This window comes from Pristiophorus japonicus, chromosome 14, assembly GCF_044704955.1.
Source record: "Pristiophorus japonicus isolate sPriJap1 chromosome 14, sPriJap1.hap1, whole genome shotgun sequence".
Classification (NCBI taxonomy): Eukaryota; Metazoa; Chordata; class Chondrichthyes; family Pristiophoridae; genus Pristiophorus; species Pristiophorus japonicus.
Window position 1 is genome coordinate 180,125,501 of NC_091990.1, and position 27,185 is coordinate 180,152,685.

General features: G+C 42.5%; 1 protein-coding gene across 21 annotated transcripts in view; it reads left to right on the top strand.

Moving 5' to 3' along the window:
- The window catches only part of sox6 (SRY-box transcription factor 6), a 656,189-nt gene that overhangs the window by 580,073 nt on the left and 48,931 nt on the right, over nucleotides 1-27,185 (top strand). For all 21 annotated transcript variants that reach the window (XM_070899905.1, XM_070899904.1, XM_070899902.1 and 18 more), the window contains 2 exons: nucleotides 2,574-2,754; nucleotides 6,710-6,891. In XM_070899905.1, the coding sequence (XP_070756006.1) occupies nucleotides 2,574-2,754; nucleotides 6,710-6,891 (363 nt within the window). The remainder of the gene's footprint in view (nucleotides 1-2,573; nucleotides 2,755-6,709; nucleotides 6,892-27,185) is intronic.

The window sequence follows — 27,185 nt, forward strand, 5'->3', positions numbered from 1 at the left end:
TGCTCCCTCCCCCGCACCCCCACCCCCGTTATCTCCTGTCCTCTCCTGAAGGTTCCAGTTTACGCTGGATTACATGGGCGGATGCCAACTTCTGGTACTTCATCCAAGTGAGGTACCATTCGTCATGTATGAGTCCAGATAGAGGCCATCAGCAGGCTGTTCTACCATGCACAACACTGTAACTGAGACTGATTCCTGTTCTCCTCTGCCATTCGTACCAGCACATTTCCACCAGGGGTCATTTGATAGTAATCAGGAACAGGAACCCTGATTCATTCCCCCTCATCCCCCAATAACCCCAGAATCACAGGAGGACATTCTGGCAGATTTTCTGGTCCAATGGCTTAGGTCCACATTTTCTAACTGAGCCAGTAGAGAAGCTATCAATTCAATTCTTTATTCTAAATGACACTTTTAGCTGGGAGATTGAATGGCACAGGAGTGGGACATTACATTTACCAGTAGAGTCTAAGGTTTGAACATAACATAAGAACATAAGAACATAAGAATTAGGAACAGGAGTAGGCCATCTAGCCCCTCGAGCCTGCTCCGCCATTCAAAAAGATCATGGCTGATCTGGCCGTGGACTCAGCTCCACTTACCCGCCCGCTCCCCATACCCCTTAATTTCCTTATTGGTTAAAAATTTATCTATCTGTGATTTGAATACATTCAATGAGCTAGCCTCAACTGCTTCCCTGGGCAGAGAATTCCACAGATTCACAACCCTCTGGGAGAAGAAATTCCTTCTCAATTCGGTTTTAAATTGGCTCCCCCATATTTTGAGGCTGTTTGACTTCAGCACATGCGATGAAAGTCAACCTCTGGCTGTAAGGATCCTTTGTGAAATGGGTTAGGGTCAGCCTTAATCTAGTTCTTAATGGAGACAGGCCCACAGCCCCCCTTTCCTCCAAATTGACTCAGTCTGTCTCAATAAAGAAGGCGTGGGAAAGGTAACTGTTACAGTGGTGCAGTAGGTGGAGCTTTTGTGAGGCTCGAGGATAAGCAGCCTGAGTTCACTTTGGCTGTTATTGTACTTGACTTGTGAAAGCTTGACATTGGGGGTAGATTTTAATTTTCACCACCAGGAGAAAAACTCAAAGTCACTGGAAAGGAAAGTCGAGGTGTGTGTCATGAGCGGCCGATGTGCTACTTCCTGGTTTCCGCCCAGCGATGAAAATTAAAGAAATTTACCCCTCGATGTTTCCATAAATTAGGCCGTGAATCCCAACACTGATGCCCCTCAGAATATGCCCAACATTAACGTACAGGTTGTTTATGTCAATGTAATTACACATTGGCGTATTTCTAAATTGATCCAGTGGTAGTTTCTATCAGTACACCTCTGATCATTTGGACTTTACTATTTAAAGAAGCAATTAGCTTTACAATGTACGAGAAAGCTCAGACAGTTTCAGTAAATAACTGCTTACCATTGCTCTCTGTTTTTCTGCGGTCACTGCTGTAATGTGAGTAATGAATGGCTTTATCTAGCGGCGTGTGTAGTTAAGTTTTTCTTTCCTATAACACTCTCTTTCCTATAATGCGGTTTGTAGGGATCCTGAGGGATGTGTTTTAATAAGAGGGTACTACATCCTACAAACTACCAAGCCATTGTCTACCATTACGTCATTGAGTTTGGTAACAAATGACAGGGAAAGCAGTTCTGGGATTTAACAAAGCTCTTTTTTTTACCGTCTTATTAAATGATCTTAATTTAAAAACAAGATTACCAAGCCATGTAACTCCTTGGCTGCTTTAGACATAATTGTTCCCACCATTTTAGTATCATCTGCAAAGCTTACTAATTTGAATGTATTTCTGAATACAAATCCTATATGTAAATTAGAAGCAGTTGGAACCCAGCACAAACATCAGGGCATTCCCCGAAGTATATCTCCCCAGTTTGAAATCACTCTTCTATTATCTGCTGCTTCCTCTCTTTCAGCTAACTTTCACCTGGTTTCACCCAGGATATTCCTTTCCTTCAGTTTGTACAGCAGCTTTTCATGTGGAACTTAGTGGAACACTTTTTGGAACTCTAGGTACATTACATGATGGGCCTTTCCAACATCCATTTGGGATGTTGGTTCCTTAAAAACAGTCCAGGACGTTGATCAGGCTGGATTTCTTCCTTCTCAAACTGTATTGGGTGCCAAATACCAGGTTGTTTTTATAATATGAAGTACAACCATTATTTACAAATGAAATGCATGTGTGAAATGTAAATGGCAACTAGTAGAGTTTTTTTGTAGTAACCATAATGCTAGATTAATTTAAACAGGTTAAAGTTAATCAGGTTAAAGTGAATGTGAAAACCAAAAGTTACTTCTGTGTTTAAGGGGAAAAAATCCATTTGTATGCAAATAGATTTAGAAATAAAAAGGAATGGTGCAACTGTACTATTATTGTGGGTACCAGAATCAAAATGGCACCTGATTAAAATAGGTCTGGCACCAATTGGCTCAAATGCGCACATGTCAGTTTGGATTAGTTTCCAATGATTGGAAGATCACATTGTTGTTATGTGATCTTCAATGTGTTAAAGTGGGCTTGTTTATGGTTCGTTCGCAGGATGAAGCAGCGCAGCCACTCAATCTGTCAGCCAGGCCCAAGACTTCAGACCCCGTCCGATCCCCCACATCACCTACCCAGACCTTCTTCCACACAACTAAATCCAGTCCAGTCAACCTGCCCAACAAAAGCAGCATCCCCAGCCCTGTGGGCGGTACACCAGGAAGAGGATCATCTTTAGGTGAGTGCACAATGAAAATGAAACGGTATCTTTATACTCTTAACATCACGAGAGAAGTGCTGCTCTAGATGCTGTGTGCAGTGATGCTGTAATTGTGAAGTTTTCATGTGGTCCATATTGCTGTTGAAATTGTAAACATGTTCTTTTTGGTATTGCTAGTTGTCCATTTTTCGGCCAATCAAACCTGAATAATATTGTACAAGTCAGAAGATTCTGCACTCTAGTCCAACTAGGGTGAGCTCTTTGGAGAAAGTTTTACACATTAGAGCTCTCAGCATAGATCTTTGTGCCATGAAAAAGCATACTGGGAATTTGGGTCTGGTGGCCATCAAGCCCTGTACAATTTCCAATTAATTAGCCAAGAGTAACAATTCATCAAATCTACCCCTATGATTCTAGATGATGAAGAAAGAAAATATGGCATTGGACTTAATCTTTTTAATAACCTCAAATCACCTTCACTCTTACCAGGGTACCACCATCACTGACTTAGCACACAGTTAGACATTTTGTAAGCCTTACATGTGGTGAGAGTTCTGTTGCTTTAATTAAACAAGTTTATTGACAATTCAAGCGCATATGTGAAATCATTTTGTCTGTTCCCCCCCCTCCTCAGTAGATGTTTCCACTTCCTGTGTTCAAAGAGAGGTTATGATTTCTTAAACTAGCAATTAATATTACATTGAACATATCCTACTGTTGGCCAAGACATATCATAAGAAAAACATACGAACATAAGAAATAGGAGCAGGAGTAGGCCATTTGGCCCCTCGAGCCTGTTCCGCCATTCAATGGCTGATCTGATCATGGACTCAGCTCCACTTCCCTTACCACTCAAAAATCTGTCTATCTCCACCTCAAATATATTCAATGACCCAGCCTCCACAGCTCTCTAGGGCAGAGAATTCCATAGATTTACAACTCTGAGAGAAGAAATTCCTCCTCATTTCAGTTTTAAATGGGCGGCCCCTTATTCTGAGACTATGTCCCCTAGTTTTAGTTTCCCCGATGAGTGGAAATATCCTCTCTGCAACCACCTTGTCGAGCCCCCTTATTATCTTATAAGTTTCAATAAGATCACTTCTCATTCTTCTGAACTCCAATGTGTATAGGCCCAACCTACTCAACCTATCCTCATAAGTCAACTTCCACATCTCCGGAATCAAGCTAGGGAACCTTCTCTGAACAGCCTCCAATGCAACTATATATTTCCTTAAATACGGAGACCAAAATTGTACGCAGTACTCCAGGTGTGGCCTCACCAATACCCTGTACAGTTGTAGCAGGGTTTCTATGTTTTTATACTCCATCCCCCTTGCAATAAAGGCCAACATTCCATTTGCCTTCCTGATTACTTGCTGTACCTGCATACTAACTTATGTATTTCATGCACAAGGACCTCCAGATCCCTCTGTACTGCAGCGTTTTGCAATTTTTCTCCATTTAAATTATAATTTGCTTTTCTATTTTTTCTGCCAAAGTGGATAACTTCACATTTTCCCACATTATACTCCATCTGCCAAAATTTTGCCCACTCACTTAGCCTGTCTATATCCCTTTGCAGATTTTTTGTGTCCTCCTCACAATTTGCTTTTCCACCCATCTTTGTATCATCAGCAAACTTGGCTACATTACACTCGCTCCCTTCATCCAAGTCATTAATATAGATTGTAAATAGTTGAGGCCCCAGCACCGATCCCTGCGGCACCCCACTAGTTATTGTTTGACAACCGAAAAATGACCCATTTATCCCAACTCTGTGTTTTCTGTTAGTTAACCAATACTCTATCCATGCTAATATATTACCCCCAACCCCGTGAACTTTTATCTTATGCAGTAACCTTTTATGTGGCACCTTATGAAATGCCTTCTGGAAATCCAAATGCACCACATTCACTGGTTCCCCCTTATTCACCCTGCTCGTTACATCCTCAAAGAACTCCAGCAAATTTGTCAAACATGATTACCCTTTCATAAAACCATGCTGACTCTGCTTGATTGAATTATGCTTTTCCAAATGTCCCGCTACTATCCTTTAGATCCATGCTGAACCAGGGACAATTGGATGAGATCCAGCCTACTTTTACCAAAAATACTGTACATATATTCAAGCTTCACTAATACAATTACAAGGTTGGCTATTGATTCTCCTGAGCATAAAAGGCAGGTTGTGTAAAGCATCACCATAACCAGCAATGCATTTTAGCTTATATTGTGCAGAGGAGCAATGCATGTACAAATGAAAATGCAGTATTGTTTATTCTTGTCTTTGTCTCTTAACTGCAAAAGCGTTGGAAATCTACAGCTAATCCATGTTGGGCTCAAATGTCATATTTTCAGACTTAATTGATGAATAATTATCCAATCGCCAAATATCAATTGGCGACTCAGCTCATTCTTTCAATACTCACAGTAACTAACACAGTGGCTGATTTTAAACTAATCTATAAATAAGTTGGCCTTCAGTAGTGATCCAGTTTTTCTGCTGCATCACAGCATCTGGCTTCATTGTGCCCTTCGCAGGGTCAACCTAATATCGGTAAGACTTGTAATACAGCACAGGGACCACCTCACGTCCAACCTCCTCCTTACCTGGAGCCTTGGCAGACCCCAAGTGTCTCTGGCTGTCATTACACAGCTATCCAGTTCTCCGGTGATACTCGAGCAATGATTCCGGAGAGGCTGGTGGTAGAAAGAAAAGACACAAAGCTTTTTAAAACAAAATGGAGTTACTTTATAATAGATCTCTGAGAGTGGTCATCAATCAAGTTACTTCTCAGGATTCTGGCTCTCAACAAAAGGTTAGGCCTAATTCCAGAATATCACTCCTGGGACCTGCACTCATTGGGGCCAAATAGTCGAGTGAAGCTTCCCACTGGAAGAAAGGGAACAAGGAATTATTCCTAGTGAGTACTTCTTGTCTATACTATAGACTGAATAGTTACATTTGCATGATTCACAGTATTGCAAAAAAAAGTTGCCTACTCATAAGTTTTGCTGCTCTGTTCTTAGAATGTACTAAGCTTGGAAAGCTTGTCAGGTATTTTCCCCTCCAACTAATGACCCACCTTTAGCATTGTATCTTACTGTGTGTCACAAAAGGGCATAAGCTAATGAGCAAAATCTAAATGCTTTTTTTTTGTCCACATTTGGAATACAGAGTTCAAAATAATTTGTAGTTTTGACTAACGCAGTGGCGCCGAACCTAATTGAAAAGTGTTTAGTGGCTTTGGGTGATGAGCAGCAGAAAGCCTGACTGATGCGACTGAAAACAGGATCCGGCGGGAAACATTATTCATTACCTAAAAGTCCTATATCCCTACACAGATCACTGCACTTCAGTAATTCACATCTTTTTTAAAAATTGGTTATTTTAAAACCATTTGAAAGGAGGTGATGTACATAAAAAAATCAAGAATGAAAAATAACAGCAGCAGGGAAAGTAGTTTTAACTGCTCACTCAGCTTTGCCTACTCTACTATTACCTGAATTGGGTCAGTAATACAGGGTCTGATACATCTGGTTAAAAAGTGCGAATCCATTTGCAAGAGATGGTTGTGCAGTGTGGAGCACATTCTTAGGAATCAATGTTCCAGATAATGTACTGAAAGGAATGGCTTCATTAATAATTAACAGCTTCAGGAGATTCTCGTCTGAATTCAAATTTGCTTCAGTTTTAATGAGTATTTTTTTTTTGAAAAGAAAAACAATGTTGACTGTGGGATAAAGTACACTTATCATATTGAATATTTTAAATTTGACAACAGATGGTTTATGAAGGAATCTGCTGCAGACTGAGTAGTTTATTACACAAGGGGGAAAGATGTATTGGAAAAAGAGGACCTTTATAGGTCAGAATAATTTTTTATTTTGTTGTAATCTACCAGTTGCTGTAAGTCAGCCGGTTGCTTCTTGGGGAATTTTATGACTGCTGTTTTTTTTTCCCCTACCCTAGACATCCTCTCCACTCTGAATTCAACAGCCTTCCTGGGTGACCAGGACGCGGTGATGAAGGCCATCCAGGAGGCTCGGAAAATGAGAGAACAACTACAACGGGAGCAGCAGTTGCAGCAGTCGGGGCTTGATGGGAAGATATCGTCCATGAATAGCCTGGGAATTAACTGCACGGGTAATAAGGTGAGTGTTTGTCGTGACACTCTGCAGAAAGGCCCTACCTGCAGAAAAAAGTCCGAGTACTCTCGGCTGTTGTTTCATTGGCTTCTAGAGCAGGGATGAATATTCAACTTTGTTCCCTCTTTTTTTTTAGCTCAGTTAACAGGGTGTAGTTTCCGCTATGGCCGCCAATTGCGTTTGTTTTCAAAAGTGATTTTTTTTTTGGTTCAAGTTTCTGCTCAACTCATTTGCATATCACTGAACGTAAAATCTTCAATGAACCAGTGCACTCGGGCTGCATTTTAGAACGTAATTTTTTAAAGCACTTTTTTGCATTTAAAAATATTCCTTGATATATCTAAGAGAGGTAACCTGGTGCAGTTTTATTATTATAGGGTTTAACAGAAAAAAATAATCATTTTTAATCACAGTATTTGGCCCCCTTCCTGTGAGTAACCCAATTTCAATGAGCTGAAAATGACTTCAAAAAACTAAACAGACACAGTTTCATTGTTGTATTGTAGTCAGTTTCTTAGTAAATTAAATATTGTTTATGCTCATTAGTGTCCATGCACCAAGAGAAGCTTCATTTTAAAGGCCTCGGCGAAAGTCCGCAAACTGGCGCAATTAGCGGGAATTCGCCAAGGTGATTAAATCTGTGGGCAGGGCCAGTGTTGTGGGCAGGGCCAGTGTTGTGGGCAGGGCCAGCTTCCAGCTAAACGAGCACAAAAGATCGCAGATACTCAATTTGCACAGGATGTAATTTGCACATGCAATTCCTTCATCTTTTGCATTGGTTTGGCCGATTTTTGGCAAATTGCGCTGAAAAAACCAGCGCAACCGGATGGAAACTCTAGGCCAAGTTTTTTGACTCGGGGTCTGCTGTCTGAAAACCAAGGCTTGTGTGCCAGTGGGAATGGGTACTTGGGAAAATTGCCTTTACTTTACAAGACTGCCAGGGAACTTGCATCACAATGAATTGTCATTGACTACTAACTGGACAAGAAGCTCAGGTTGCACGAATTAGATTTAGACCCCAGACTATCACTGGAGAAACGACATAAACTAAATACCAAACTTAGTCAATACTAAGTTGCATCCTTACAGTTTACACCAGTGATAGATAAGGACTTGGTTTCCAATCTGCCACTACTTCTCCAAAGGATCAGAAGTTAATAATCATCAGTGATTGGATATGAAAGCGAGACCATCAACAGTAGGTTAATGAACATATCTCAATAAAGGTTAATTCAGCTCCCTCATACAATCAAGACTCCAAAGATTTGATTTTGATGTTGCAAAACTGACATTGCGGATCAGCTACCCATTCTACAAACCTTCCGACTTTCATTTCCATTGATTTCAATCGAGCAGTTTCTAGAGCAAGCAACCGATGCAGGAACCCGAAGCAAGTTGCTCTGATGATGCAATCAAGGCAATGTTTAAACAAAACTATTCAAAAATTAATAGAAATAGGCAGAACAAAGCAAAAGAATGATAATGATAATCATAACTCTTATTTGTTTTCTCAGAGGGGTTGTCATGGTGATAATCCCTCTTAATGACTTGCCGCAAATAATCTGTTCAAGGATAACTTGGTATAGACTTTCCAGCACTTCAAAGAGTGAATATTTTTTGTTAATATGCTTTTTAATTCTCAATGCTTCATTGCTTACTGGGTCACGCTATTAAGGTCGATACTATTTAAGATGAGTATAAATAAGTAAAGGATCTGCTCTTTAGTGTGAAACAAGTCTGTATAATGCTTTCTTTGAACTGGTTGTGACCAAGAAAGGAAAAGGAAGTTTCCAAGCCCATGCTGAACCCTAACTGGTCCTTCTGTTTCAGCTGAGCAATGTTAGATAGTAAAGTATTTGCGAATAATTCTTCAAAAAAGGCTAAGCGAAATACTCTGGTCTAACCTTGAAGAGCATTCATTACACCCAATTACATGCTTACAGCAGAAGTGTGGGTAGCAGAGTCATGGATTCCTTGGGAATCCTTCAGTTGACCCATCCATCGCCTTTCCCGCTACAGTGCACATGCTTGTATTTAACAATCTGATTAGAGCTACAAAATGTTTCAGAAACTGATGGCTGAGGTGAACCTGGAATGTTTATAAATAGCACTGGCTTTGCCACAAAGTCTCTCCCAGGTATGTTCACTTAATGAAGGTGTCCTCATTCATGTCGGGAAAGAACTGTCTAAAGACAACTTAGAATTTAGCAATGTACACAGGTATAAAAGCCTGGTTAATGAGCACATGTTCTGTAATGCTCAGAACCGACTTTCCACTCCTTTAGTTTCCATTACCAGAATAATTCAGAGGATGAAACCCAATAACGCTCATCCTTTCGATTGCCGCTTGACTCCCAGTAGAATGTGACGCATGTAAGCTCGCTTTGTCTTCAGTTGCATTCCCGCAGGTAGAAAGCTCGTAGGAAAAGACTATTTATTTTGACATTTGATTTATAATCTGTGAAGCATTTAATATTTTAATGGAATTTCCTGCGATGTAAAGATATTCCCATTAAGAAATGGCCCGTATAAAATTAGCATTCTGAAGAACTGAGACAGTGCAGTTTAACACAAGATTTGGGAATGTATTCCTAAAGTGTTGTGCAATATGTTAAAAAATGTTGCAGCGTGTTTTATACTGGAATAGGAGACCTTGGGAGAGAAATTGGTCCTAGTTGCGCCTGTTTTACAGGCATAAAACAAGTGCACAAAAGAATAATTTGGGGTCGCACCAAGGATGACAGAAAACAGTCTGACTCAGGCTATTGTTTTTGGCCCTTAAATATACTACCGAAGGGCCTCAAGCCTGCATAGCTCAGGTTTTCGGAATGCAGACTAGCCAGTCACCTCCACCGAAAAAGTACGCACATTCTTTGTAATATTTCGGTGGAGCCAGGAGCAGGACTGCTACTCTCAGCTCCATAGTACATCTCCAGGCCACTGCCAACCGCTATCATCCTCTTTCACCCCCACCTAACTTCACCCAGGGACTTTTCTGAGGCATGACGGTAATCAGCAGCTCACGTTGAATATTTAGGTGAGGCCCAAGGACCAATTTATTATGATCCTCGAACTTCCATCTTCATGCACACGGATCCTTCACTGCGGCCATTTATCACATTTAAAAACAGCCTAAACGGATTTCTAGGCCCTTGAACAGATTATTATCCCCTGTAGCACCTTCTGCTTTAATCAGCTGAAAAGCCATTCTTCTGGCTTATTTTAACTAGAGCACAAGATAATTATGGGTGGAGAAGGCCATTCAGCCCATTTTTATTCATATCCAGAAAGACACTAAAATTCCCCCACTGAGGCATCCAATCGTTGGAGTCCATTCCATGTACTGATCATTTTTGTGTGAAGAGGAACTTCCTAATATTAGTCCTAAATGTGTCGTTGATTTGTTTGAGCCTGTGACCCCTTGTCGTGCTTTCGCAATCTAACTTAAAGATATTTTCTAGATTTATCATTTCCATACCATATTGTACCATATTATATAAGAACATAAGAAATAGGAGCAGGAGTAGGCCATACAGCCTCTCGAGCCTGCTCCGCCATTCAATAAGATCATGGCTGATCCGATCATGGACTCAGGTCCACTTCCCTGCCCGCTCCCCATATCAGTTAAGACGCTGTCTATCTCTGTCTTAAATTTATTCAATGACCCAGCTTCCACAGCTCTCTGAGGCAGCAAATTCCACAGATTTACAATCCTCTGAGAGAAGAAATTTCTCCTCATCTCAGTTTTAAATGGGCGGCCCTTTATTCTAAGATTATGCCCCCTAGTTCTAGTCTCCCCCATCAGTGGAAACATCCTCTCTGCATCCACCTTGTCAAACCCCCTTATAATCTTATACATTTCGATATAACCTCTCTGGTCACCGGCTTGTAGAGAGATTCATGAAAACAAATGAACCAGTTGGCAGATAGCCATTAAAAAATCATTGATTTCCTCAAACGAGTAGATAAAAAGTGATCATGCATACTGTCCTTTTATTTTAATCCCTCCCAATCATTTTATCATTATCACCTTTGTTTATGAAACCATGCAAGCTAGGGAGGGGTAGTGGGCTAGTTATCTGCTGCCCAGCCCCATCCCCACAGCAAGGAGGCATGTCTGGGGTGTTCCTGAGCTGCCCCGTGAATTCTGCCCTTTATATTCTTCTGAGGTCCAAATGAAGTCGTACCAGTTTCCGACAACTGTTAGAAAATGTCTTTTGGATGAAGCCAAAGTCTTTGAACGTGCTATCGCTTGCCAAACTCATGCCCATCTCTCCTGCAAATCTCTGTTTGAATCTCCGATCAGGTTGCTGCCCCTTCCACAACACTGAAATGGATCTAATCAAAATGATGAATGGAATTATCTGTGAGTGTTCCTGTGGTGGATTGTCTCTCTTCATCCTTTTCGACCTCTTGGCAGCCTTTGACCTTTGCAAGTCACTTCAGGAGTCTCCCAAGGAAACATCCTTGGCTCCCTCCTCTTCCTCATCTACATGCTGCCTCTCTGCAATATCATCCGCAAACATGGGGGTCAGCTTTCACGAGAACACTGATCACATTCATCTCCACCTCTCAGCCACCTCTACCCCTCCACCAACACCTCTCAACCCCTCCATTGCATTTGTACTGTCCGGCATCCAGTGTGTGTAACTTGCTGCTTTGTATCTCACAGGGAGCAATCCGAGCATAAATACAGCAATTGTGCTGTGCGCATATGTAAAATTCAACTTCATTTACCAAATAGATAAGTCCATTTTCTAATAGCTCTGCTGAAATTTGCGTTTGTACATTACAGTGCTCTCCGAACAACTTAAATGAGTTCAAGAACAGGTTAAAATAATCAATGGGGGATTCTTGGTAGAGATATTAATTATTGATTTTGCTGAGAGTGGTGACATGAGGAGGGGGGTGCAAACTCCTGGTCACACAATGCAAACATAAAGAATTCTACCTATCCCAACTAGAGCTCCAGCAATTCATTCAATGCAAGGTCTTATTAAGAGACACGTAATCTAAATGATTGATTGAAAACTCAGTCAATTTTTTTTTCTCTGCTCAGTACTAATTGTCACTTTTACCATTGACTTTTAACTCCTGTGCACATCATTGTGTAAAGCCTTATTGTTCCATTTCCTGCCTTGGACACAAGTGCTGGATCAGTGACAAAGTCAAAGCAATTTCACTTACAGCAACATAACCTACTGAAGTCGAAGGTCAGTGGCAGAGTAGCTGAAACTGGTCATAGCCTCACTTGATCTATTTCCCCTCATTGCATTCACCTTAATGATCAGAGATAGACAGAAACTCAATCAAATATATATTTGTTTAAACAAATGAATTGTGAGTCAATATTTCATATACCAGGGACATGCTGTTTTCCACAGTTCCTGTCAACAGGAAGGCTAGAATTTCCAGAAAATCCGCAAACGCCGGATTGCCGGCCAAAAAGATCGCTAAGATTCTTAAATTAACGCTGGCGAAAATTGCATTTTTAAAAAAAAAAGGAAAAAAATACCACCCGGCGAGAAAATGCATCTTACGTGTAGATTCTCAGCGGTTAAACTCGATCCTGGGCAAATTGGGCGGTTCTTAATCAAAAGGGGCGTACATAGTTGCAGACTGCAATGACTGAACAAGTCTTTAATTCCCACTTTTATTGATTTTTAACAGACTAGTCCCTCTCAGAACCTAAAAAAAAGAATCGATTGCTGAGATTTAATTGCTTCTTTTTCAGTTGGGCCTAGGGAGGGGGAAAGCACACACAATATTTTTTCCAAAAAATAAAAAAATCAGAAAAACATTCTCAAGACCCTTTTTAACAATCGCTGTAAAAGAATTTTAAAAGAATTATAAAAAACACTTTAACTTGCCTTTTTTCTGCCGGGTTACTTACCGACCAGCCAGCTCCTCGTGGCTGTTTTTTTAAATCTTACCTACGGGTCACCACTGAGCCCAAACTTGGGCGGTAGTGTTTTTTTCGGCTGTGCACGTCGACAGTCTGCACCCCAGCAATATTTCGAAAACTGTGGCGAAACTCATTTAAATTCGGAGTGGAAATTTTTGCTGGGTGCTTTTCCGCCGAAAATGAGCAGTACCGCTGAGAAAACCGGCAGAAATGGAGAGGTAATTCTGGCTATTTGTTGAAAACCATCAACTTTCATGGCATTGTGTTGTGATGACATTGTGCGAAATCTTCCTTCTCTGTAGCTGTTTTTCCATTCTCACATAAATCCACTTCACAGCTTATTCCTGGATCTTGCATTTGAGCTGAAGGAAAAATTTCCATTGCATACCTAATAATGAACCATGAAAGAAAGCTGTTTAGACATGTCTTATATTGCATAGTTAACCTGCACTGGGATTTTGCTGTCACTGAAGAGAGATGAGAAAGCAGTACAAAAGCAGGGAGGTCCTGCTGCAACTGTACAGGGTATTAGTGAGGCCGCACCTGGAGTACTGCGTGCAGTTTTGGTCACCTTACTTAAGGAAGGATATACTAGCTTTGGAGGGGGTACAGAGACGATTCACTAGGCTGATTCCGGAGATGAGGGGGTTACCTTATGATGATAGATTGAGTAGACTGGGTCTTTACTCGTTGGAGTTCAGAAGGATGAGGGGTGATCTTATAGAAACATTTAAAATAATGAAAGGGATAGACAAGATAGAGGCAGAGAGGTTGTGTCCACTGGTCAGGGAGACTAGAACTAGGGGGCACAGCCTCAAAATACGGGGGAGCCAATTTAAAACCAAGTTGAGAAGGAATTTCTTCTCCCAGAGGGTTGTGAATCTGTGGAATTCTCTGCCCAAGGAAGCAGTTGAGGCTAGCTCATTGAATGTATTCAAATCACAGATAGATAGATTTTTAACCAATAAGGAATTAAGGGTTATGGGGAGCGGGCAGGTAAGTGGAGCTGAGTCCATGGCCAGATCAGCCATGATCTTGTTGAATGGCGGAGCAGGCTCGAGGGGCTAGATGGCCTACTCCTATTCCTAATTCTTATGTTATTATGTTCTTATAAGACTAGAATATCCTTAACTCCTTCTTAGCCCAGTCCTGAAGAAGCTAAAGTTGGCATCCATCAAAAGCCCATGTGTTCATATGCATCAACATTGGATCAGGTATCTTTGATTCTTTCCATTTCTATCTTTGAGATTCCCTCTTGTAAATGCATTACACCCACTACAGATGAAAGGAAGGGAGAGAAAACCCCATCAGGTCTATTAATGTTCACTCTTTCTGTTAGATAATGTAATAACCTCGGGCACAACCCTCTTAATTGCTATTAATAATAATTCCTGGGGAGGAAGTCATCATTCCATGGATAACTTACTCCCCTCCTCCAATATATCACAATATCCTTCAGAACATAGGACTGTGTTGGATTAGAAAAGATTATGTGTATTCCAGGTTACAAACTTCCTTCACAGCCTTATATCTCATAATCGTCAATAGCTGTGTCTGTCAAAGATTTAGCGATCTCCCTTTTGAAATGTATAACATCCTCTGCTTCTACTGTCTCCATGGTGGTCTATTCTACATACTCTCCACCCTCTGCATGAAGAAATTATACCGCAACTCAGTATTCATTCATTTTTATCATCTAAACTTGGATTTGCTTCCCCTTTGTCCTAAAGTTTGTATTAATATTGAACGTATTCAAGTCACAGATAGATGTGGGATCCAGTCTATTTATTCCCTTGAAGATGTTAAATACCTCAATAAGATCACTTATAAGATGCCTTTTTCCCCCCAATTTAAATGTCCCTGACACCTGTAGTCTTTCTTTGCAGCACAAATGCTTTATTCCATTTCTCAACTTAGTTGCCCTTCTTTCAGCTTCCTCTAAGACAATCCTATCTCTCCAGTGGTAAGTTGCCCAAAACTGAACACAATATTTAAGGTAGGGTGGACCAGTACTTTTCACAAGCTAATTCCCACGAGCGATACAACCTGTGGCTGCTGGGTGCAAAGGCTGCAGACCATGCATGGTTTCTTCACTGGATTTTCTGAAATTGGCCTTAATTACATATCTATACCAAACCTTTGGCTTGGATTAGGCTTCTTGCTAGGGGCGTGCATAGTTGCAGACTGCAATGACCGAACAAGTCTTTAAGTCCCACTTTTAGTGATTTTTAACAGACTAGTCCCTCTCAGAACCTTAAAAAAATCGATTGCTGAGATTTAATTGCTTCTTTCTCAGTGATGCCTAATGTTCAACAGTGATGATTATTGCTGAAGATTGCACTGCAGGATTCAATTTAGCCATGTGGCTCCATGCTCCAATCCTCAGTAGGAAGAATCAGGGAAACAGTAATGTTCAATACATTTGTTTATGATTAGAAATTAAAGTAGTGGTTCGAGCCGCACACTATTCATAACTACTGTGATGCTGCGGAAAATTATAAATAGCATTCAATCAGCACAAACATATTCATTTGATTATATGCACAAAATGAATGAGGTTTTTATTCTGTTTAGTATTTTGGGCATATCAGGGGATAAAAATTCCTTTGTGTGCTATTTTTAACAACCTGGTTAACGTGTTCGGGAGAAATTCTTCTGTTCGCAATTTTAATAAACACACTAACTTGTTTATTTTTATTGGGTTAACTACTTCATTAAAAAAATAATCAAAGAAATTACTATCCTAAGATCAAAAAACAAATACAGGGAAGAATTTTATTCTGTTTAAAATTCAAGGGCTTAAATAGTCTAATGTCTATTATGAGCAACTCTTAGAACTCATAATTCAAGGTTAAATGATTGAACATTTAGAATCTATGGGTTAATGACAGTCAACATGGATCTGTTAAAAGCAAGTTGTATTTGTCAAATTTAATAAGAGTTTTTTGAAGATGTGATCAATGTATAGATAAAGGGAGTAGATATAATATATATGGAATTTTAGAAGATGTTCGATAAAATGTCTCACGAGACTTACAAAAATTCAGGCATATGATACAAGAGGAAATGTAGTGCCATGGATAGAAAGTTCGTTGATGGAAACAGGGTAAATGACCATTTCTCATACAGAGTAAGGTTGGAAGTAGTATACCCAAGGGCTCAGTGCTGGAGACACTTTTATTTTCAGTACATATAGATGATTTGGATTTGGGCACAGGGAACACAATTTAACTATTTGCTGACAGCACAAAAGTAAGAGAATGTGCAATGAGCGAGATAGATTGTAAAAGAACACAGATAACCAGACTGGACAGACAATGGCAGATGCAAAATAATGTGGAGAGATGTGAGGTGGTGCATTTTGGAAAGAAAAACAAATTCCAGTGCAAACAATTTATTTCCCTTTATGTGATTTATGGCTATTACTTTGTTGGTCTAGATCACACCCTCGTGTTATTTCTAATACACGGGGTAACTGCGATGACAGGCTGTTGATGTTAGTGGGTGCTTCTTGGGATTGAGCTGGTTTTGTATCTCCTTGTGGTTGGTCATGAGATTGCCCTACAACTGCTTCTGCCCTCATCCAAGGCTTTTGTGGCTATCTAGGTCTGTCTGCTTTCTAGCATAGTGACTTTAGAGCAGCAAAGAGGTTTGTGTAGTCCTGCTTATGCAACTCTCATTTTGTTCCCCTCGGACAAAAGAGAGACTCTCCCAATGTGCAAGGACCTCTATCATTGAACTGGATTTGTCTGATAAGCTGCTATTCATGACTGCACACATGCAGCTTGTGGACTCCTCCACACTCACTGCCAGGGCATTTTTCATAGTCTGAGGAGACACGGAAACACAGAAATTTACAGCGCAGAAGGAGGCCATTTCGGCCCATCATGTCCGCGCCGGCCGACACAGAGCCGCATGGCCCTTGGTCAGCAGCCCTAAAGGTTACATATAAACCTATGAACAATGAGGGAACGGCAAAGAGCACCCAGCCCAACCAGTCCGCCCCACACAACTGCGACACCCCTTATACTGAAACATTCTACACTCCACCTCAACTGGAGCCATGTGATCTCCTGGGAGAGGCAAAAAAACAGATAATCATGAACTGATAGCAGCTTCCTTTATATATAAGAAAGTTTCTATCTGAGCACGATTCCTGGGATCTGCAGCTGTGGAAGAATATAAACTGGGCCTGAGACCAGCAGGTTCCTGCTCCTTCACATTACCACATCCTCCTCCTCACTCCTGCTCTGCACTTCAACTTCGAGGTCTGCCTCAAACTGCCTTTCCAGATCTGCTAGAGTGAGTTGTACCTCTGCAGATGCTTGTGGCAGGTGGAACGACTGATATTGGGTGACTTGAGATACTAGCTGCTTTGGTTTCACTGATTGTTTCAGCTGGTTCTTGTGGAAATGGGAATAGAGAGATAAAAGTCTTGCTACAGCTATGCAGGGTATTGGTGAGGCCACACCTGGAATACTGCGTACAGTTTTGGTTTCCATATTTACGAAAGAATGTACTTGCTTTGGAGGCAGTTCAGAGAAGGTTCCGGAGATGAGGGAGTTGACTTTTGAGGCAAGGTTGAGGAGGTTGGGCCTCTACTCATTGGAATTCAGAAGAATGAGAGGTGATCTTATCGAAACATATATAAGATTATGAGGGGGCTTGACAAGGTGGATGCAGAGAGGATGATTGCACTGATAGGGGAGACTCAAACTAGGGGGCATAATCTTAGAATAAGCGGCTGCCCATTTAAAACTGAGATGAGGAGGAATTTTTTCTCTCAGAGGGTTGTAAATCTGTGGGATTTGCTGCCTCAGAGAGCTGTGGAAGCTGGGACATTGAATAAATTTAAGACCGAGATAGACAACGTCTTAACCGATAAGGGAATAAGGGGTTATGGGAAGGGGGCAGAGAAGTGGACCCGAGTCCATGATCAGATCAGCCATGATCGTATTAAATGGCAGAGCAGGCTCGAGGGGCAGTATGGCCTACTCCTGCTCCTATTTCTTATGTTCCTATATGTTTAAAAACCACTTCAAACATACTTATATACGAAATACACTGTGTGTCATGGTGTTGTGTTGAGTGTATACCAATGAGGATTGAGTGAAAATGGGGAGAAAGAACAACAGCAAAAGAATGGTACTAACCCGAACGAGAAGTAGGCCTCCAACATCACCCTGCCCCACTCGCTCAATGCTCTCAGTCACTTTAACTTCCAGCATTGCCTCTTTGAAGAGGTTGAAGCATTTGAAATTATCGAGCCCTTCTCTTTTGCAGTTTGCCTCTTCCTGTTATGTTCTACCTTGCCCTACAAGCAGAGAAGTAATGTTGAGATGTTAGAAGATTGACACAGTGACATACACAGTGACATTCAAATGGCCATCCTGCATCCCAACATGTCTGAGTAGACAAATATGCAATATGTCCCTAGATTTTGCTGGAAGATTGCTTGCTGAGTGTACCTTTACAGATGTAAATGTGCCACGACTTCCAGTTGTAGTTGCAGCTAGAAAGTATACTGTACTACAGTATCGGAATACTGTTAAGCTACGAAAGAGTAATAAGGTTATCTGAGCACGTTACTTGCGAGTGTGGAGAATTACACCAGCTGCATGTGTACCATCCTCAAACGTGTTGAGAAAAAGTACTTTATGACATACATATTTTGCCTAACTGTGTGGTATAGCGATACTTTGATAGAATTTTGCCAGCTTGAGAAAATCTTTCTCATCTGTTCCCAGGTCCTCTAGGGTGTTGGGCACAGCATTCACCCTTTATGCTACATCATTCCACGCAGGCTAAATTGTTCTCCAATGGGGAGGGATGCTCTGGAGTGCTGAACAAGGCAGCTTTTCATTTGCCCACTCATAGAAACATAGAAAATAGGTGCAGTAGGCCATTTGGCCCTTCGAGCCTGCACCATCATTCAATAAGATCTTGGCTGATCATTCCCTCGGTACCCCTTTCCTGCTTTCTCTCCATACCCCTTGATCCCCTTAGCCATAAGGGCCATAGCTAACTCCCTCTTGAATATATCCAATGAACTGGCATCAACAACTCTCTGCAGTAGGGAATTCCACAGGTTAACAACTCTCTGAGTGAAGAAGTTTCTCCTCATCTCAGTCCTAAATGGCCTTCCACTTATCCTAAGACCGTGTCCCCTGGTTCTGGACTTCCCCAACATCGGGAACATTCTACTCGCATCGAACCTGTCCGGTCCCATCAGAATAGAAACATAGAAACATAGAAAATAGGTGCAGGAGTAGGCCATTCAGCCCTTCTAGCCTGCACCGCTATTCAATGAGTTCATGGCTGAACATGCAACCTCAGTACCCCCTTCCCGCTTTCTCGCCATATCCCTTGATCCCCCTAGTAGTAAGGACTTCATCTAACTCCCTTTTGAATATATTTAGTGAATTGGCCTCAACAACTTTCTGTGGTAGAGAATTCCACAGGTTCACCACTCTCTGGGTGAAGAAGTTTCTCCTCATCTCGGTCCTAAATGGCTTACCCTTTATCCTTAGACTGTGACCCCTGCTTCTGGACTTCCCCAACATTGGGAACATTCTTCCTGTCTAAACCTGTCAGAATTTTAAACGAATCTTAAATGTTTCTATAAGATCCCCTCTCATCCTTCTAAACTCCAATGTATAAAGGCCCAGTTGATCTAGTCTCTCCTGATATGTCAGTCCTGCCATTCCGGGAATCAGTCTGGTGAGCCTTCACTGCACTCCCTCAATAGCAAGAACGTCCTTCCTCATATTAGGAGACCAAAACTGAACACAATATTCCAGGTGAGGCCTCACCAAGGCCCTGTACAACTGCAGTAAGACTTCCCTGCTCCTATACACAAATCCCCTAGCTATGAAGGCCAACATACCATTTGCCTTCTTCACCGCCTGCTGTACCTGTATGCCAACTTTCAAAGACTGATGTACCATGACACCCAGGTCTCGTTGCACCTCCCCTTTTCCTAATCTGTCACCATTCAGATAATATTCTGTTTTCGCGTTTTTGCCCCCAAAGTGGATAACCTCACATTTATCCACATTATACTGCATCTGCCATGCATTTGCCCACTCGCCTAACCTGTCAACGTCACCCTGCAGCCTCCTAGCGTCCCCCTCACAGCTCACACCGCCACCCAGTTTAGTGTCATCTGCAAACTTGGAGATATTACACTCAATTCCTTCATCCAAATCATTGATGTATATTGTAAAGAGCTGGGGTCACAGCACGGAGCCCTGCGACACTCCACTAGTCACTGCCTGCTATTTTGAAAAGGACCTGTTTATCCCGACTCTTTGCTTCCTGTCTGTCAACCAGTTCTCTAGCCACGTCAGTATATTACCCCAATACCATGTGCTTTGATTTTGCACACCAATCTCTTGTGTGGGACCTTGTCAAAAGCCTTTTGAAAGACCAAATACATCACACCCACTGGTTCTCCCTTGTCCACTCTACTAGTTACATCCTCAAAAAATTCCAGAAGATTTGTCAAGCATGATTTCCCCTTCATAAATCCATGCTGACTTGGACCGATCCTGCCACTGCTTTCCAAATGCGCTGCTATTTCATCCTTAATAATTGATTCCAACATTTTCCCCACTACTGATGTCAGGCTAACCGGTCTATAATTACCCACTTTCTCTCTCCCTCCCTTTTTAAAAAGTGGTGTTACATTAGCTACCCTCCAGTCCATAGAAACTGATCCAGAGTCGATAGACTGTTGGAAAATGATCACCAATGCATCCACTATTTCGAGGGCCACTTCCTTAAGTACTCTGGGATGCAGACTAACACGCCCCGGGGATTTATCAGCCTTCAATCCCATCAATTTCCCTAACACAATTTCCCGCCTAATAAGGATATCCTTCAGTTCCTCCTTTTCACTCGACATTCGGTCCCCTAGTACTTCCGGAAGGTTATTTGTGACTTCCTTCGTGAAGACAGAACCAAAGTATTTGTTCTATTGGTCTGCCAATTCTTTGTTCCCCATTATAAATTCACCTGAATCCGACTGCAAGGGACCTACGTTTGTCTTCACTAATCTTTTTCTCTTCCCATATCTATAGAAGCTTTTGCAGTCAGTTTTTATGTTCCCAAGCTCCAAAGCCGTACCCATGAAATGGATATTCCTAGCTACTGCTATTTTATATGTTGAGCCTAGAAGATTTCCAGGATCAGTAGAATTTGTTATGGCCAAAAAACTGACCCCTTTAAATGGCTACTGCAGACCCTTAAGAACTGCAACAGTGCCAGCAATTCCTCCCCCTACCCACCCCAACTATGCAAGCTCCCAGCAAGAGGCATAATTCAGGCCAGAGTTTTGGTAAGAATATGTAATTAAGGCCAATTCCAGAAGATCCAGTGGACTAGCCATGCACAGTGCGTGCATGTGTAAAGTCCGTTCACTATCTGGCTGAAAGAAAGCCGACACTCAGATATCAGCCCTTATATTTAATCCAGTAAAGAGGTTATTGTGAATAGATTAACTATTAATCCTCAGGTCACAAACGTTTGCAAAGAGCAGATTATTGATAAAAAATACAGTTTGCAGATTATGGGGACATGGTCCACTTACAGGAACTGCTGCTAATCCATTGAGAGGGAAAATGTTTGTGTAAAACTCAAAATGGTAACAGATGTACTCTAACCAGTGCAGACTGTTGCATTTTTTAAAAAAGGCAATGAATGGTATTCGTCAACTTCAGTTTTTCTGCGTTGTGCTTACATCGTAATTAGGTGGAAGAATAAATATAAACAGTTGTCTGGTTGTACTTTGTAGTTTGAAAAATGGTATTGAAACTTTAAAGCTGTAGTTGCCCCATAAATCAAGTGGCAATGGTTTAAGGTTAATAATTAAAAGTCTGCCTCTACCAAAGTGCCTTAAAATAAAATTGTTTCAGCTCTAATCCTTTTTCCTCTGGGTGAGATCGAGCAGTCTATCATGTGCAGTATTTACAAGTAATGTGGATATTGGTGCTGGAAGTGTGCACAGGAGTTGAAAAGAGAAGGCTGAGGGGTGACCTAATAGAGGGCTTTAAAATGATGAAAGGTTTTAATAGAGTCGACACAGAGAGAATGTTTCCACTTGTGGGGAAGGGCATAACTCGAGGCCATCAATGTAAGATAGTCACCAAAAAATCAAATAGGGAATTCAGAAGAAACTTATTTACCCAGAGAGTGGTGAGAACTCGCTGCCACAGGGATTGGTTGACGCGAATAGTACAGATGCATTTAAGGAGAGGCTAGATAAGCATATGAGGGAAAAGGGAATAGAGGGTTCTGCTGATAGTTAGATGAGGAAGGATGGGAGGAAGCTCGAGTGGAGTATAAATGCTGGCATGGACTGATTGGGCCGAATGGTCTGATTCTATGTAATAGAATCTCTACCGTCACTGGGAAAACAATAAGGTTTCCGTTCTGTATGCAATAAAGGTACAAACTGAGTACTGTTTAACCGAACAAGGTACACCGTTGGTTCTGCTTTATTATGGCCCAAAGTGCCTGACTCTCAAAATGGCTGGCCTTTTATACCAGAGCAGCACCATGTGCGAGCTACTCAGTGGCCTCCAACAATGACGCCATCTGGTGGCTACAAACAGCATGTACATACATGACAATACTCCCCTCTGAGATCTTATCACAGTCTTTCACAGGTTGAGACGGTCCGGTGTTTTGCACTCCCGGGTTGACCGTTTCAGTTCGATTCCGGCCTTGGGTGAATGTGCGGGGTCTGTTGTGGCTGGTGGCTGGAAGGCTGACTTGCTGGGAGTGGCAGTGGCCATGTCAGGAATTGCAAGTCCACTTTTATTGAACAAGTCCGTGATGGAAATTCCGGGTTCACGGGTGAGTCTTGAGTCCACTGAAGGCTGCTGGTAGGTTGGTTGGTCTTCGACGGTTTCTTCGTCCGACTGCTCTGGCTCGTGTGTGTGCCTCAGCTTTGTTTGATCCATGTGTTTCCTGCAAGTTTGCCCCATTCTTGAGCTTAATAACAAATACTCTGTTGCCCTCCTTGGCCATGACCGTACCAGCAATCCATTTGGGACCCTGACCATAGTTCAACACATATACAGGATCATTAACAGAAATCTCGCGTGACACAGTTGCGCGATCGTGGTACCCTTGTTGACTCTGTCTTCTGTATTCAACATGATTACTTAAATCCGGGTGTACAAGAGATAACTTGGTCTTAAGACCTCTTTTCATCATGAGTTCAGCAGGCGAGACCCCTGTGAGTGTGTGGGGTCTTGTCCTGTTACTCAGCAGTATGCAAGACAAGCGAGTCTGCAGTGACCCTTGGGTTACTCTCCTCATGCTTTGCTTGATAATTTGTACTGCACGTTCTGCTTACCCGTTGGACGCAGGCTTGAATGGCGCTGACCTTACATGTTTTATGCCGTTAAGTTTTACAAACTCCTGAAACTCATGACTGGTGAAGCACATCCCAGGCAGAACATGTGTCACGAACATGACATTGAGATTCTCTATGGCTGCCGTGGACGTACTGGATGACATGGTTATGCATTATATCCACTTCGAATAAGCATCCACCACCACTAAAAACGTCTTGCCCAGGAAGGAACCTGCAAAATCTACATGGATCCTGGACCAAGGTTTGGATGGTCATGACCACAGACTCAGCGGCGATTCTGCTGCTGCTTTGCTGAGCTGCATGCAGGTGTTGCACTGATGCACGCAAGCTTCCAGCTCAGAATCAATTCCTGGCCACCATACGTGGGACCTGTCGATGTGTGCTGTGTAACTCACGCACAAACTTCTCTCTCCATTTCTTAGGCATTACAACACGATTGCCCCACAATATGCAATCTGCTTGAATAGACAGTTCGTCCTTGCGATGAATGTACGGTTTGGTCTCCTCGCACATTTGCTGAGGTATGGCAGACCAATCCCCTTTGAGGATGCAACCCTTTACCACCGATAATATCAGGTCCTGGCTGGTCCAGGTCTTAACTTGTTGAACCATGACAGGGGTTCCTTCATTCTCAAAAGCATTCATGATTAACATTAGATCCGCCGGTTGTGGCATTTCCACCTCCGGTGTGGGCAACGGCAACCGGCTCAAAGCATCGGTACAATTCTCTGTGCCAGGTCTGTGGTGAATGACATAATCATAGGCAGATAATGTCAGCGCCCAACTTTGGGTGCTTTGGTATTGATACCTTTGCTCTCGGAAAACAACAAAATGAACGGCTTGTGATCAGTTTCTAATTTGAACCTCAGACCGAACAGGTATCGATGCATCTTTTTAACACCGTACACACATGCTAAAGCTGCTTTTTCTACCACACTGTAGACTCTTTCTGCTTTAGACAAACCTTTGAATGCATACGCGACAGGTTGAAGTTTCCCCGACTCATTGGCTTGTTGTAACACGCAACCAATTCCATATGACGATGCGTCACAGGCCAAAACTAAACTTTTATATGGGTCATAATGTACCAGCAGCTTGTTCGAGCAAAGCAGATTGGTGGCTCTCTTGAAAACTCTGTCTTGTGATGCGCCCCACACCCTTTTCTCAATAGCATGCGCAGTGGTTCAAGTAAGGTGCTCAAATTAGGTAGGAAGTTACCAAAGTAGTTGAGTAGACCCAGGAACGAACGCAGCTCCGTCACAATCTGCGGCTTGGGTGCATTCTTGATGGCTTTGGTTTTCACGTCAGTAGGTCTGATGCCATCAGCGGCGATTTTCCTCCTGAGGAATTCAATCTCCGGTGCCTTGAAGATGCACTTGGAGCGTTTAAGTCTGAGTCCCACTCTGTCCAAATGCAGTAGAACCTCTTCCAGGTTGTTCAGATATTCCTTGGAGTCACGACCGGTGATCAGCAAGTCATCTTGGAACACGACGGTTCTGGGAACGGACTTCAGTAGACTTTCCATATACCTCTGGAATATTGCTGCAGCCGAGCGAATTCCAAATGGGCACCTGTGGTAAATAAACAGTCCTCTGTGCACGGAAGTCTCTTCAACATCTCGACCAACTCCTGCATCATATAGGCCGACGTCAAGTCCAGTTTTGTGAACGACTTCCCTCCGGCTAGTGTTGCAAACAAGTCATCAGCCTTCGGTAACGGGTACTGATCTTGTTTCGAAACCCTGTTGATCGTAACCTTGTAGTCTCCACAGATTCTGACTGTGCCATCACTTTTCAGCACAGGAACAATGGGGCTGGCCCATTCATTAAATTCGACCGGTGATATGATCCCTTCACGCTGGAGTCTGTCCAGTTCAATTACGGCCTTCTCTCTCATCATATACGGCATTGCCCGAGCTTTATGATGGATGGGTCTTGCATCTGAGTCCACGTGGATCTGCATCTTGGCTCCTGTGAAGTTGCCGATACTCGGTTCGAACAGTGAGGGGAAATTGCTCAATACATGTGCACATGTATCTTCCTCCGATGACAACGGCTTTGTCATTCCAATCGCATCTGATTTTCTCCAACCAACTCCTGCTGAGCAGCGTTGGGCCATTGCCTGGAACAATCCACAGCGGTAATTCGTGAACTGCACCGTTATAGGACACAATAATTTGTGCACTGCCAATCTACTTTATCAGTTCGTTGATGTACATGCGCAGTTTGGCCTCTCAGTCTTAGTATCCCACAGCTTATTAAATGCTCTTTCGTTCATGATCGATTGACTCGCCCCGTGTCCAGTTCCATCGATACTGGTATCCTGTTAAACTTCATATTAATCAAAATTGGTTTACTCTTGGTTATGAAAGAGTACAGTCCATACACTGCCTCCTCTGGCATCTCGGATTGCGTATCTGGATCCGCACTAGTCTGACTCCATTCCTCCACGTGGTGTGTCGCAGCTCGCTTGCTCATCTGCGGACACTTGCGCTGGAGATGCCCCACTCTCAGACAGCCGTTGCAACTATATTGCTTAAATCAGCACTGCTGGTGCCGATGGTTTCCCCCTCAACGCCAACACGGAGAAGTCGGATACATTCCCGCCGGCGGACTTTGGGCAGCCACCGGTTTCGTGAACGCGGCCGGATAGGCCCTGCCATGTGCCGCTCTGCCGAACGCCGAATCAATCGCATTTACAGTACTTGCCGAGGTTCGGTTCTTCACCGCTATTTGCTTTAGACTCCTGTCCGTCGTCATAATGATTGAACGATCTGGATAGCCCTTTTTAAATCCAACTCCTCCACCGCCAGAAGTTGCCGCAGTATCACCTTGTGGTTGATACCGATAACAAAGAAGTCCCGCAGCCTGTCTGCCAACACCGTCCCGAACTTGCACGGTCCCGCTAGACGTTTCAGGTCGGCAACAAATTCCACCGCGCTCTGGCCCTCCGATCGAATGTGTGTATAAAACCTGTATCTCGAGATGATGATGCCATCTTCTGGCTTGAGGTGCTCCCGTACCAATGTACACAATCCCTCATACGTTTTCTCTGTTGGATCACTAGGCATGAGTAGATTCTTTATCAGACCGTAGATCTTCGAACCGCACTCAGTGAGGAACACGGCCCAGCGCCGATCTGCATCGTCGACCCCCTTCATTTTGTTGGCCATGAAGTACTGGTTCAAACGGCTCACAAAGTCTGCCCAATCTTCTCCCTCCACGAATCGCTCTAAAAAGCCAGTCGTGCTCATTTTGTAAACAAAGGTTCTTGTATTCTCGTCGCCAAATGTAATGTATGCAATAACGGTACAAACTGAGTACTGTTTAACTGAACAAGGTACGACCTTGGCTCTGCTTTATTACGGCCCAATGTGCCTGACTCACCAAATGGCTGGCCTTTTATACCAGAATAGCACCATGTGCCTCCAACAATCACATCATCTGGTAGTTACAAACAGCGGGTACATACATGACAGTTTCTGTGTTAAGCGTACAATGGGATCTTTAATTTTATAAGGCGCCATTATTAATTAACTTTACAGCAATGTTGGTTGCCAGTGAGTGTCATTGCAGTTTTAGTCTAGAAGAACCATTGCAGAAAGATAACTGAGTTTCATGATTAGAAGTGTGACATTTGCAGCATAAAACAAACATTCAGTAGATTTTCTAAATTTCTCTGACGTTATGCATGAGAATTAAAAAAATAAAAATGAATTCCTTTATTTTTTCTCTCATACTTTGTGCCAGTTATTTCCGTAGACACTGCCATTGCTGCTCATTGTTGGACATTTAGCTAATGCTGACATGATGGTTGGCTCACTCCCAATGAAGGAAATTGTAACATCCCCTCAACTGCTACTCTGGCTGAGATCAACGAACGCAATATAGACGAGGGATCAAGACTTGATGTTCTGATCCAAATAGCTTAGTACAATACAGGCAGTATGATTATCCACTGGGCCTGCAGGGGACCTCGGATTTAATTTTTGAGGCCCAGAAAATAAGACTC